Source organism: Lissotriton helveticus, chromosome 7 (assembly GCF_964261635.1).
Source record: "Lissotriton helveticus chromosome 7, aLisHel1.1, whole genome shotgun sequence".
NCBI classification, from domain to species: Eukaryota; Metazoa; Chordata; class Amphibia; order Caudata; family Salamandridae; genus Lissotriton; species Lissotriton helveticus.
The window spans coordinates 1084728615-1084740883 of NC_136068.1; the positions used below are offsets into that span (position 1 = coordinate 1084728615).

The 12269-nt window shown below is 48.3% G+C and overlaps 1 protein-coding gene across 1 annotated transcript in view; it reads left to right on the forward strand.

Annotated features, from left to right (window-relative positions):
- Positions 1-203: 203 nt before the first annotated feature.
- The window catches only part of CHMP6 (charged multivesicular body protein 6), a 102587-nt gene continuing 90521 nt past the window's right edge, over positions 204-12269 (forward strand). The window contains exon 1 of the mRNA XM_078654112.1: positions 204-370. Within this exon, the coding sequence (XP_078510238.1) occupies positions 308-370 (63 nt within the window). The 5' untranslated portion in view covers positions 204-307. The remainder of the gene's footprint in view (positions 371-12269) is intronic.

Sequence of the window (12269 nt, forward strand, 5' to 3'; positions counted from 1 at the left end):
CGATCATAAACGTTTTAAAATTGAAATACTGTCACGTGACAAACTTGGGTCTGTGCAAGCAAAAAAGTGAAAACGGATTATATTTATGTTCTGATATGAAATATTGTTTTCGGATTTTCAGCTAATTAGTCTCTCGTCCAAGATGGCGTCAACTCTGTTAAGTGAGCGACAGTCCTTCTTTTGTTTCCAGACGAATTGTCTTGTCCGGGTCGTTGTTGCCGGGCGGGAGCGGAAGTACTGTCAGACTCAGGACAGGAGCTGGACTCGAGGGGATGCTGAGCCCGTCAGTAGTAGTACCTGGAACGAGATGGGTAACATTTTTGGCAGGAAGCGGCGTAGCAGGGTCACTGAGCAGGATAAGGCGGTACTGGTAAGTGTAGGGGCAAGAACGGAAATGGACTGGGGAGGGATATATTGGAAGGAAATTGCCTGGCCTACAGGGGGTGTGGCTGAAAAGGGTGTGACTTGAGGAGGCTAGGCGCCAGAGTTTGGAAATAAAAGGTGGGTTGGTTGGAGAGGTATGAGAAGAGGCTGTATTTAGGGGATGAAGTGGGAGGATCTTGGATTTAAGATGTTATGTTGCATTTCAGCAGCGTCAAGCCCTATTGTTATTCCAACAAATTGCACGTCCTATTTGTGTTCTCTTTCGAACCTACCGAGCTAGAGGCACTATCATTTAATAGTGTATGCTGTTTTATTGGCTTGTAATAAAATTAAGAATCAGTCAAGCACAGATCACATGGAGTTGTCACTGGCACGGAAAGAAGGCTACATAGAGGCACTGCAACCAGAATGGAGTAGTATGGGGCTGTCCACCTTCAAATCTTCCTGCAAGTGGTGTCAGAGCTGGCTGCTCTGTTGGAGGAGCCCAGTGAGTAGAGGACACATAATACATTTCTGCTAGTAGTAGTAGGTGTACTTGAAAGCGGTAAATGTAAATGGAATCCTGCATGTTCTGGCTGTTTCGGCACTTTAGGAGCTTACATTGGGAGATGTGTGATTGACTATAGGCTCCTAACTCTTTAAAAGGATTTAACCCAGATCTCTTGACTGGGGTGAATGTATGATTCATTCAGCATTCTGTCCATCATTTGTTTGCGTAGCACTTTTTGCCCTAAGTAGGATGGGTATGCCCAGACTTGGGTCCCTTGCTCACTGTGTCACTGGATTCAAGCTAGTCTGGCTGATGAAGGGTAATACCCTGAAACCGGTCCCAGAATGATTGTTTCCGGTCCAGGGAGGACCTGACTTGGCAGTTCGGTCTGGACTGTTCCCATGAGGCACAGGGTCAAGACTGATTTGCATATGGCTGGGTCTAAACTGGTGTGGCATGGTGAGCCAAAGAACGATGGATTTAACCCAGATCTCTTGACTGGGGGTGAATGTATGATTCATTCAGCATTCCGTCCATCATTTGTTTGCATAGCACTTTTCGCCCTAAGTGGGTTGGGTATTCCCAGCCGTGGGTCCCTTGCTCACTGTGCCACTGGATTCAAGCTAGTTTGGCTGATGAAGGGTAATACCCTGAAACCGGTCTCAGAATGCTTGTTTCCGCACCCGGGAGGACCTGGCTTGGCAGTTCGGTCTGGAGTGTTCCTATGAGGCCCAGGGTCAAGACTGATTTGCACATGGCTCGGTCTAAATTGGGGTGGGATGGTGAGCAAAAGAATGATGGCTTTAACCCAGATCGCTTGACTGGGGATGAATGTATTATTCATTCAGCATTCCGTCCATCATTTGTTTGTTGTTTCGATGTGCGTTATCCTGTTTAATTCATCGTGGCAGTCTGAATCTCAGTGTCATATGTACACTAGGGTTGTAGACCTACAAGCTTGTTGGTCTTGCAGTATAAAAGTGTTTACTGCATTTATGGTACAAGGCATGTAAGGAACTATTGGTGACAGGTTAGCTGCACCTGAAGAAATGTTGTCTTTGGTGTGGCGCATTTGTGAATGGGTGTGTATACAGATGTCGGTGTTTGCCCCCACAAACTGAACTCTTGTGAGTAGAAGCTGATGAGCAAATACTGTGTTGCGTATGAGGGAATATAAGAACCACGTTGCATTGTGAGATGCACCTATAAGCATGCCAGTAATGCCAGCAAGACACTAGACGGGTTCTAGGGGTTACACTGCTCAGAGAAAGTTTTAGTGCAGGGTCATAGTTACTTAGGCAAAGTGGAACAGTGTTCCTCTGCCAGACAGGTGAATCTGTAATCCTTACCTATGGAGTTATTGTATGCTGTTGCATCAGTCTCAGCCAAGTTTGTGTAGCTAATTCAAAGACCATGTCTCTCAGGTGGTGTTTTACTAGACCGCGGTATTCTACTCCAAGACTCCGGTTGCCATTTTCTGCCCGATGCTAGTAATAAAATAGGAATTTTATCAGTTACATATATTTTCCTTTTAGAAAAGCCGTCCATTTGAATAAAATCACTAATTGAGTATATTGAGTGTTATCGCCTGTCTGCAAACACAGACAGTCATCAGATTATCGAATGTGGACATTAGGTCTGTATGAGTATTAAGGAAGCCATCTGATTTTCCTGTTCATGTCGTTTGACATCGCATTACAACACCATAAATCAGAGGATCAGATTTTTAAATTGGATCGATTAAGAGACTAAGTGCAGTTCTCCACCTTCATAAACTGGCCCTACTATAGATTTTTTAAATAATTGTGTGGCTACTCCTGAAGAAGGTATTGTGTACGCTGAAACGCGTATCGAAAGTCATAAGATCTCGCCACTTTTTAACCTTTTTAATTTTTTGTTTATGTATTGGCTGTTATGAATTTAAATGCATTATAGATTGTGTAAATCACACAATTTTTTATATATTCGAATTTTTAACAAAGAATCATTAAAGAGTGGATATTTTCTGTACATTTTTTCTCTTTATCCTTTGTTTCTCCCTATATTACATTATTTATATATAATTCTTGAATTATCCTGATTGCCTAGGAGTTATGTTCTCTACATAGTTTTACAAGACCTTGGTACACATGCAGAGATTCCAAGCACAATTGTGCAGCTTTTGTCCGCACAGTGCGATCAATCATGCTTGTGGTCACCGGAGCATGTTTTGGTTGGCCCGCCTCTTTCTCTCTGTGTCAGATGGTAAATGCTGCAGCAGTCCAGCAAAGCTGTTAGAGACCCACAGCTTCTTCCGCAAGAAGTGCAGATTTCAGGCAATTTCCTGGGCCTCTGGGAGATTAACTACCAGCAGTACCGTACTGGATCACAGCAGCTCTTCGAGTACTCTGCAAGGTGCCCCTATTCTTGGGCAGTGAAGCAACTTGGAACTGGAACAAAATTCGCAGAACTGTGCCTCCCTTTTATGCATAGTTGCTGGGATGTGGATCCACTGTCTACAGTTCAGGGACTGGGTTGTTTTGGTTCCTTTTCATAACTCCATTTTCTTCCTGAGGTGCAGATAATTCTTTAGACAAAGTTAGCCCATCACACTTTAAAGGGCAAGTAATAAGCAATAAACAGTTTTCAAGATGCAAATGTATTCCAATGAAGAGTCGATGTTATGTGGTCGTATAAATTTCATCCTATATTTTTCTTTTTTTTAAACGTTTTGCAACCGCCAACGCGTTTCGTCCATACAAGGACTTCTTCAGGGCTCGCACTATAGTGCGAGCACTGAAGAAGCCCTGTTGTCCGGTCTTGCACCTTTACGCTGCCGTTCTTACTCTCTGGATCGGGGACGTCGTTCAGAGGCGGGTAAGCACAAACATAAATCGCGGAGCTCTTCCTCCCTTACGCATTACGCTGGTGCCCATTCTTCTTGCTCCTTGCCAGGCACGGGCGTCCGGCCGTTGTCTCCTCCGTACCCTCCCTTTCCGGGAGTTGGAGCAACGTGGGCCCAAATGAGGCTTATTCAAAAGCACTCCACTCCTATTTTGGGTCACCCCCTCTTCCTGGTGCGCCTTCGGGTCCCACAGAGGTGGAAGGCACTTATGTCAGATCTTCTCCGGCAGATTTTTCCTCGACGCCGGCTGTGTGCATTGACTCCGGCTCCAGAGTCGATATGACGTCAGCGGGACACGGCCCAGAGGGTCCTCCCAGTCAGCCATCCAGCCCACCCCTCCAGTCACCGCATAGCCCTGCACGGCTTCCTGCGCTAATGTCAAATGCGCCGCCAGGCTCGACGCCCTGTCGAAGTCTTTCCTCCTCGCATATTGCGGTGGGATCGCAGTCGGTGGGCGCCCAGGCTGAGCCCCTTTGCAGGTCGTCGACGTCGAGACGATTCCGACTCGGCGTCAGTCGACACCGGTGCCACCCTCTACGCCACCTCTTTTACATGAGGTTAACGTTCCTCACGACTCCTCGGACATCGATACGACTCCCATACGGCATCGGTCAACGCCGGTGCTGACGCCTCCTCTTTTACAAGAGGTTGACGTTCCTCTGGACTCCCCAGGTCCGAGGTAGTTTTGGTGCCCCATGGAGCAGGTACCTAGTGTGGCTTGGCCTTCGGATCAGCCTCAGACCCCTCCACTTTTGCTGTCAAGTGGACGGCTTAGTCCTACTGACGGTTTATTGTCGCCTCCTAGGATGATAGCTGAGGCTAGTTATGCCTACGCACGGGCTGTTCACAGGGCGGTGGCTATTCTTCGATTTCAGCCCCCTGTGGTTTCCCTGCCTTCTGATCCTTTACTGGATCTTCGCCACATGGAGCCTATTGAGGTGGAGCCTTTGCTGCCCCTTGGGGCATTTTTGTTTGACATCATGCTTGGCACATGGGTGAGGCCCTCCTCTGGTGACCCTGTTGATCGGGCCACTGCTCGTTGACACCGTCCTGCCCCGGACAGGGATGTGGAATTCCTATAGCCCGACGCCCAGGACATATTGTTTGGGGTCTAGGGCAACAAGTTTTAATGTGCATTTTGTCCTTGGGACCAGTAGGCCCAATCCCCTGCAGCACAAACCCTTTGGCTGCCAGTTTACAGTACCACAGTGTGGATCAGGGAAGGGCATTCTGTACAATTAAGGTTACATGTGTGTTATATATAATACGTGTGTTCATGCTGTTCGAACTTGTATATATGGTTCATTACCGCAAACCCTTTAGAATTAGGGTGAGCACTAAAAGTAAATGTTTTAAGCTCAGCCTGCACTTCTAACGGTGGTTCCAGTATAAAAGTGTACACACATTTTCAAAGATTAGTAATATGAGGCTCTGTATAATGCACCCAGAATGCTCTCTGATTGTATGCAAATATTTGCAGAAGCTTCAAAGCAAGAGTGATGATTCTTTGCTTTCAAAATAAAACGGTCACAAAATGCGAGAAAAAACATTTAGCTAAACTACTGTAAGATTTTAGGTACCGTATCTTTGCAGCATCATTTAGTAACATGTTGATGTATGTTAGTATTTACCAAAAATATTCAGAATCGGAAATCAATGTAACCAGTTTAAATACGAATATGGTAAAACAAAAATAAACAAGCATTGGCAAAGCTAGCGGGTCTGAAATTGGTGGTCAGCCTTTTGGTTTTGTCAAGGCGTGACTTGTTTAGGCATGGTTTTTGTAAAACCTTAACTGTGTGAGCTGCTGGGTCCTCACCATTCTAACAAGCATTGGCAAAAGCAAAACAATCAAAATGTTGGTCTCAGCACACATTGCAACAGTGGTTCTGGGCTCTGAACAAAACTACTTTGTGTGCCACTATGCTCCTTCTAAAAGAGCAAAATACTGTCACTTACAGGGACTCCAGCTGATAGACGGAGAGAGACAGAATAAAAAACAAAACAATGGTTAATGCCAGGCCTAATTAGAGGCCCAATTATTAAAGAAAGTCTCAAAAGTGCATCCATGGCATATATCCTTGCATTAAGTGCATATGCACAGTTTTCACGAATTCACAAGAATTTACAGAAGTAGGCCAAGAAATAGTACTCCCAGAAAATATTTGTGAACTGCATTTTAGCATGAGCAAATATGCAGGTGTAGATTTGCTTATGTGAAGATCTGAATGTTTTCAAGTTCACTTTTTTTCTCCAATCACTTTTTTCCCAACCCTGGAAGAAGTTTTAAGGCTGCCACTGTCAGTAATAAATTTCCAACAGTTCTCAGTATGGGAAATGATTAGAGAAGAACTGTTGAAAACACTTAAAACAAGCACGTTAGTAGGTTTGCACAGACTAAAAAGGGCATTCCAACCCTGGAACTATTGCTTACCACTACCTTCAGCCCCAGTATGTAGACCTGAAGAAACATAGCATCATAAGGAAATTACTAGTATTCAAACACTACTATGGTATGAACCCTGGCATAATCAGAGAAGCTATATCAGAACTCTTAAAAAATGAGATTGCTGCGTAATTTGTTGCCGCATTACATGGCACAAATGGGACAAGTGGATTTTGTTACAGGACAAGTAGATTTATTAAGCAGCCTGCCTCATGGACAAGTAGAAATTTTATTAAATTCCACACCCCTGCCCGGATGATTCACTCTGCCCACTTCACCCTAGAACTCAGGGTCTAGTTGTTCAGGCAGCTTTTGACTTGCAGCCTTCCTCCGCTTTGCCGTTGCTACCTCCCACCAGGGAGTCTAGGTGGTTGGAAACGTGTGGTCGCCAGCTTTTTGCCTCTGCCAGTGATGGCATCTGTGCATTAAATACGTCTTGTGTGTTCGCACACGCGCTTCCTTCGCCCTTTGGGACTTAGTCGAGATCTTCCTTCCTTCCTTCTATTCCAGAAGGTCCTCGGGCAGAATTACTTCGCCTTATTCTTGATGGCAGGGGAATGGCGCAATTTTCCCTGCGATCTTTCCTCGATGCAACTGACTCTGGGTAGGGCTGTTGCTCGGGCTGTGGCTTTGTGCCGCCATGCATGGCTGCGTGACTGTCGTTTCCCAGACAGTGTTCGGGATGCTCTTAGAGATCTGCCATTCACTGGCGTGGACCTTTTTGACAGCCACGCAGATTCAGCGGTCTCCCGCCTCATGTCTGGGTTGCCGTAACTATTGAGGAACAATTTTCTGCCTTCTAATATCTTTTTCTTCTGTATAGGTGATGTTACCTTGTTGGTTTTTCAGAAATGTCCCGGGTTCTTGTATAATACCCGCATAATGTAAGCGGCTGTTCCGCTATCTAAGTATTTGTTCAGTACAGCCGGACGGCTGGTTCTGTCTTCCTTTCAGTCCTCTGAATATTTGCTTTGCCCAAGAGGATTCCCCTCACGGGGTTTGAGGGGTATCTGCTGGCTATTGGGTCACTGCATTAGCCTTGGTATGCTCCTATGGAGTCTTCCTCACGGACATCCTCCTGAGGGTCAGGCTGTCCTGATTTCTGCTACAATCCTAATGTTGGCATTGCTCTATTGCACTGCGGTTGCAATTGGTTCCGGTCGGGACAGTACTCCTCTTGTTCGGGATGGCTGCGCTTTTTTTGCCGGCCACTATCCCTTGGGCCCTTGTTCTGTTCACTTCAGGCGCAGCCCTTCATGGCTGATGCCCTGTCATCGTTTTGCGCCCCAATAAAAAGCCGCTGTGCGGCACGCTTCTTAGTGTTGGCGCAAACTGGGAGTGCACCTTGGTATAATTGCTATCATAGGGTGCTTGCGTTGTTTCTTCCGCTGCTGTGGTGCTGATTCTACCCTCCCCTCTAGGGTTGGGTAATAGTTTTTTATTTTTTTATTTGTTTATTGGCATTTAAACAAAAAACATCCATTAAGCACAGCAGTGGCACCTACACAGGAATAGCAATACAGTAACTTTATGACAGAAACACATTGCACAAAGGCAGCAGCACCTCCCCAGCTCTAGTCCGAGCTGCTATCACCTATACAATGTACAACCACCCCTCTGATTACATTGGTGTTATTAGTAGTCACTCCTTCCAACACGATGTCAGTATTCGAGTCACAAAACAGTTCTCTAAGATAATGTCTCTATTTTGTCATGCAGTGATGTCGTCTCGTGTGCTGTCTGACTCTGTGACTGAGGCCTCGGCTCTCGAGTCGCCATCCCCTCGTATAGACCTCCTCTCCAAGTACAACGCCCAGTAATTTTTCGGTCGGTTTTGGGGGGGGTAGTAATTTGCTGTATAGTCCCGTTTGTGTACAGCAGTATAGCATATCATTCTCCCATCTGGCCATCGTCGGGGTCGGCCCATGCATCCAAGTTAACGCAACACCGCGCCTGGCAATTAAAAAGGCCATATCTATCAATCTCCGCAATGCTGGCGCAATATCTTTAGAGTATCCCAACAGGGCCAAAAGCAGAGAAGGGGTTAACGATAGACCAGTGAGTTCATTCACTTCTTTGTACACTGCCAGCCAGAAGTCTGCCACCCTCGGACAAGTCCAGGCCAGGTGCAGGAAGTCTGCAGACTGAGCGCTGCACCTCTTACAGCCAGGACCCTCTCGCAAGCCGTATCGGAACAACCGCTCAGGGGTGTAGTAAACCCTGTTAAGGAACTTAAAATGCAACAGGTGGTGACGGCCATTGAGCAACACCTTCCGAACACTTGCGCAACAATACCGCCATTTGTCTTCAGGGAGGTCAGTGTTTAAATCCGTCTGCCACGCCAAACGCGGCTTCGCGTAGTGCGTCGTCCGCTCTGCTAGCGTGATTCGGTAAAGTCGCGATATTAATTTAGTAGGTGCCTTAGCAGAGGCCATGAATTCGTACACAAGCACCACCTGCGGCTCCTCCATATCGTCCCCCCAAAGCGCCAGCAAGGCATGTCTCACTCTGTGGAACTGGAAGCGAAGGAGAGGCTGGGCGCTGAGACTCCATCCGTTTCAATGTCGTCCCAGGTGCGAGCCGAGCCACCTGCAAAGAGGTCGACCATGGTAGTCGGATTCAATGTAGCAAGTGTAGATAGTACACCTTTGTCCCTACAAGGGCTAAGCCATGTGCACCAAGCCAGCTGCGCTTTCGGGGCGTATAACAATGAGCAAGCCTGTGCGTCCATGAGGTGATGAGGTGTAACCAGGCATATGTCACAGCATTTAGTGAATCCAGAATGCCCGTTGGCCGGTCCCGAGGACGGGCGAGAAGAGCCGGTAGCGAGACCGGATCTGCCACTATTCCCTCAATCTTCAGATGCGGCGCTTCCGCAGGTCCATGCATCCAGCCATACGCGTGTGCGTCCTGAGCAGCGCGATAGTATAGCTCAAGATCCGGGGCATTCAGGGCTCCCTTCTCATAGGGGCGAACAAGTATGTCCCATGCCACCCTGGGTTGCTTACCAGCCCAAACCAGACGCAACACAAACGCATGTAGTTGTTTAAAGAAGGCACCCGACAGGACCATCGGGATATTACTGAAAAGAAATTGCATTCGGGGGACGACTACCATCTTCAACAATGATGTACAGCCCAGTAGTGACAGGGGGAGATCTATCCATTTAGCAATCGTATCCTCGAGCTTGGAGATTGCCACTCCATAATTCTCCCGAAGTACCACCTCCGAGTCCGTGTGTAAACGGATACCCAGATAACGTACCGAGTCCGTAGTCCACTATATGGGGTAATCCGAGTCAACCCTCCTGGTGGCAGGGGTGAGCGGGAACATGACAGTTTTGCTCCAATTCACATTGATCCCAGACAGCAAACTGAACAGGACCACTTCCCTCAGCGCCCTCGAGAGGTTTTCCTCTGGTTCCCGCACATAGAGCAGGGTATCATCTGCATATGTGGAAACTATTAGGTTGTATCCCGGAAAGCGGATTCCTCGGTGACCGTGATATTCGCGCAATGCGCACGCTAAAGGTTCGCCACCAAGGCATACAAGATAGGGGAGAGGGGCCAGCCCTGCCTGGTGCCACGACCTATCTCGAAAGGCTCAGTTGTGAGTGATCCAATGCGCACCCGCGCCGTTGGGGAGGTATAAAGAGTGTTCAACAGTTGCAGAAAGAGATCCCCAACTCCCTTGCGTTGGAGTACCAGGCGGAGAAAAGGCCATTCGACAGAGTCGAAGCCCTTTTCCATATCAAGGAAGACGGCTACTGCTGGTACCTCCTGTCGCCTGTGTTGGATCGCCGCAAAAAACGTGCGTAGGTTATAGGTCAGATTACAGTTGGGGACAAAGCCCGCCTGTTCGGGAGCCACCATTGTAGGGATCCAAGGGCTGAGACGATGTGCAACATTCTTAGCGAATATCTTCGCGTCCACATTAATCAGGGACAGTGGTCGGTAAGAAGCACATTCCCCCGGGGGCTTATCCGGCTTGAGGATAGCTACAATAATAGCTTCCTTCATCGTCGCTGGCATCGTATCCCCCTCCGCCATCTGCTCGATCAGTGTCAGCAGCCTGGGTATCAATAAATCAGAGTACGTTTTATAAAACGAGGCCGGGAAGCCATCTCTGCTCGGGGCGCTCCCCGCCTTCATGGATGACAATGCCCAGACCACCTCCTCTCTCTCGAATGGACGCGCCAAAAATTCACGATGACTATTTGTGAGCCAGGGTAACTTAATGTGCATTAAGTAATCAAGGATATGGTCCTTCAGGATCGGGCCCCTAGTAGCGTAAAGAGCCTCGTAGTATTCCCTAAAACGTTCTGCTACTTGCTCATCCGGCAGTTCCTCGTCAGTTTGTGGCGATCGCAGTGCCGGCGCCGCAGCGCCTTGTTTGCGTTGTTTGGCGAGTCTAGCCAAACCCGTCCCCGGCCGTTCCCCCTCCCCGTATGATCTGGCTTTAGAGTATTTCCCCAGATATTTCACCTCCACGTCTGCCTCCTCATGATACTCCCTTAGCGTTTTCTCAAGTTCTTGGGACAACTCCGCGCCGGTATCCCTATGGCGACGTGCTTCTATGTCCTTCAGTTTACTTTCTAGGAGCGCTAGACGTCCTCGAATGGACTTTAGTACGCCCGCATGTTTCAAAATGCCCACGCCTCTTATATACGCCTTAAAGGCTTCCCCAACAGTCAAAATGGAGTCTACCGAGCCTATATTCCTATAGAAGAATTCCTCAATGGCCGACGCCAGCTCTTCCCGAAAGGCGTCGTCCAAAAGCGCGTACGGTGGAAGGCGCCACGAAAAAGGGGGTGGGGTCGGTGCTTCGGGGCTCGAAGCGTAACCAGCACCGGGGAATGATCCGAATAGGTTCGGGGCAGCGTCGCGCAGGCCTGCACCATGGAGAGGAGGGGCACGGAGAATAACCAATAATAAATACGGGTATGGATATTGTGTTGTGCCGAATTGTGTGTGTATCCCCCTTGTGTCGGATGTCTGGTTCTCCAAACGTCCTGCAGTCCTATTCTAGTCATCTCAGTCTCCAACACTCGGACAGAGGCTAAGGGGCGTCTGCCGGGGCCATCCGAGCGATCCAACGCCGGTTGCCGTGTCATGCTGAAGTCCCCGCCCCACAGTACATGTCCGTCGCCCAGGTCCCTGATCTTGCTGGCTAGCGTTAAGTAGAAAGAGGGGCAATCAAAATTGGGGCCATACGTGTTAATCACATGAAAGGTCATGCCTTTGCCAGCGCATTTCGTGATGGTGTATCGTCCTTCCGTGTCAGTGGCGATAGGTGTCATGGTCAGGGAGGACTTGGGATTTACCCAGGTCAGCACACCTCTAGCATTGGAGGTGAAGTCGGCAGCGTGCATGTTGTTGTGTAATCCCCTGTAAGTCAGTGTAGGACTGTTTGGCCGCAAGTGGGTCTCTTGGAGCAAGGCTACATCGATCGCGTGCCTCGAGTGGTATTGCTGCACCAGTCTAATCTTTCTATGGTCATTTAAACCCCGCACATTCCATGTCAGAAGGGTGAGATTGTCATTGTCGGGGTGGGTTGTGTCATGGCGGTGGGTGTGGTGTACACATGGGATAAAGTGTGATCGAGCGTGCCACCGTCCAATGCGTCGTCCTATATGTACGTGTGCCAATACATTGCAAAACCAAACAAACAACCATAAACCAAACTCCCACTTTCAGAAACCTCAAGAAGGGAAAAACATATGACTGCATCCCAACCCCCTCCCACCCTTGCCCATCCCCAACTCTGCCGCGTCCCATCCCGCCTCCCGCCGCCCCCCTACATTGATCCCCAGATACTCTTCCCCCCCCACCCCTACCCATCACCCCCAATACCAAATGAATATGGCAAAACAACACATAACAAAAGCAAGTCCCCCAGAAGAGAGAGTAGGGCAGGGAAATGTGGTTCACACACCGGGGCATAGGTAGCATGCACATATCAAGTATAAATCAGTATCCTTTCTGTGCTACCGCCACATCGCCTCGCCCTCCTGCCTCTACAAATAAGAAGGTAGCGAAGAGCCAGTACCTATGAAAATGTCAAGC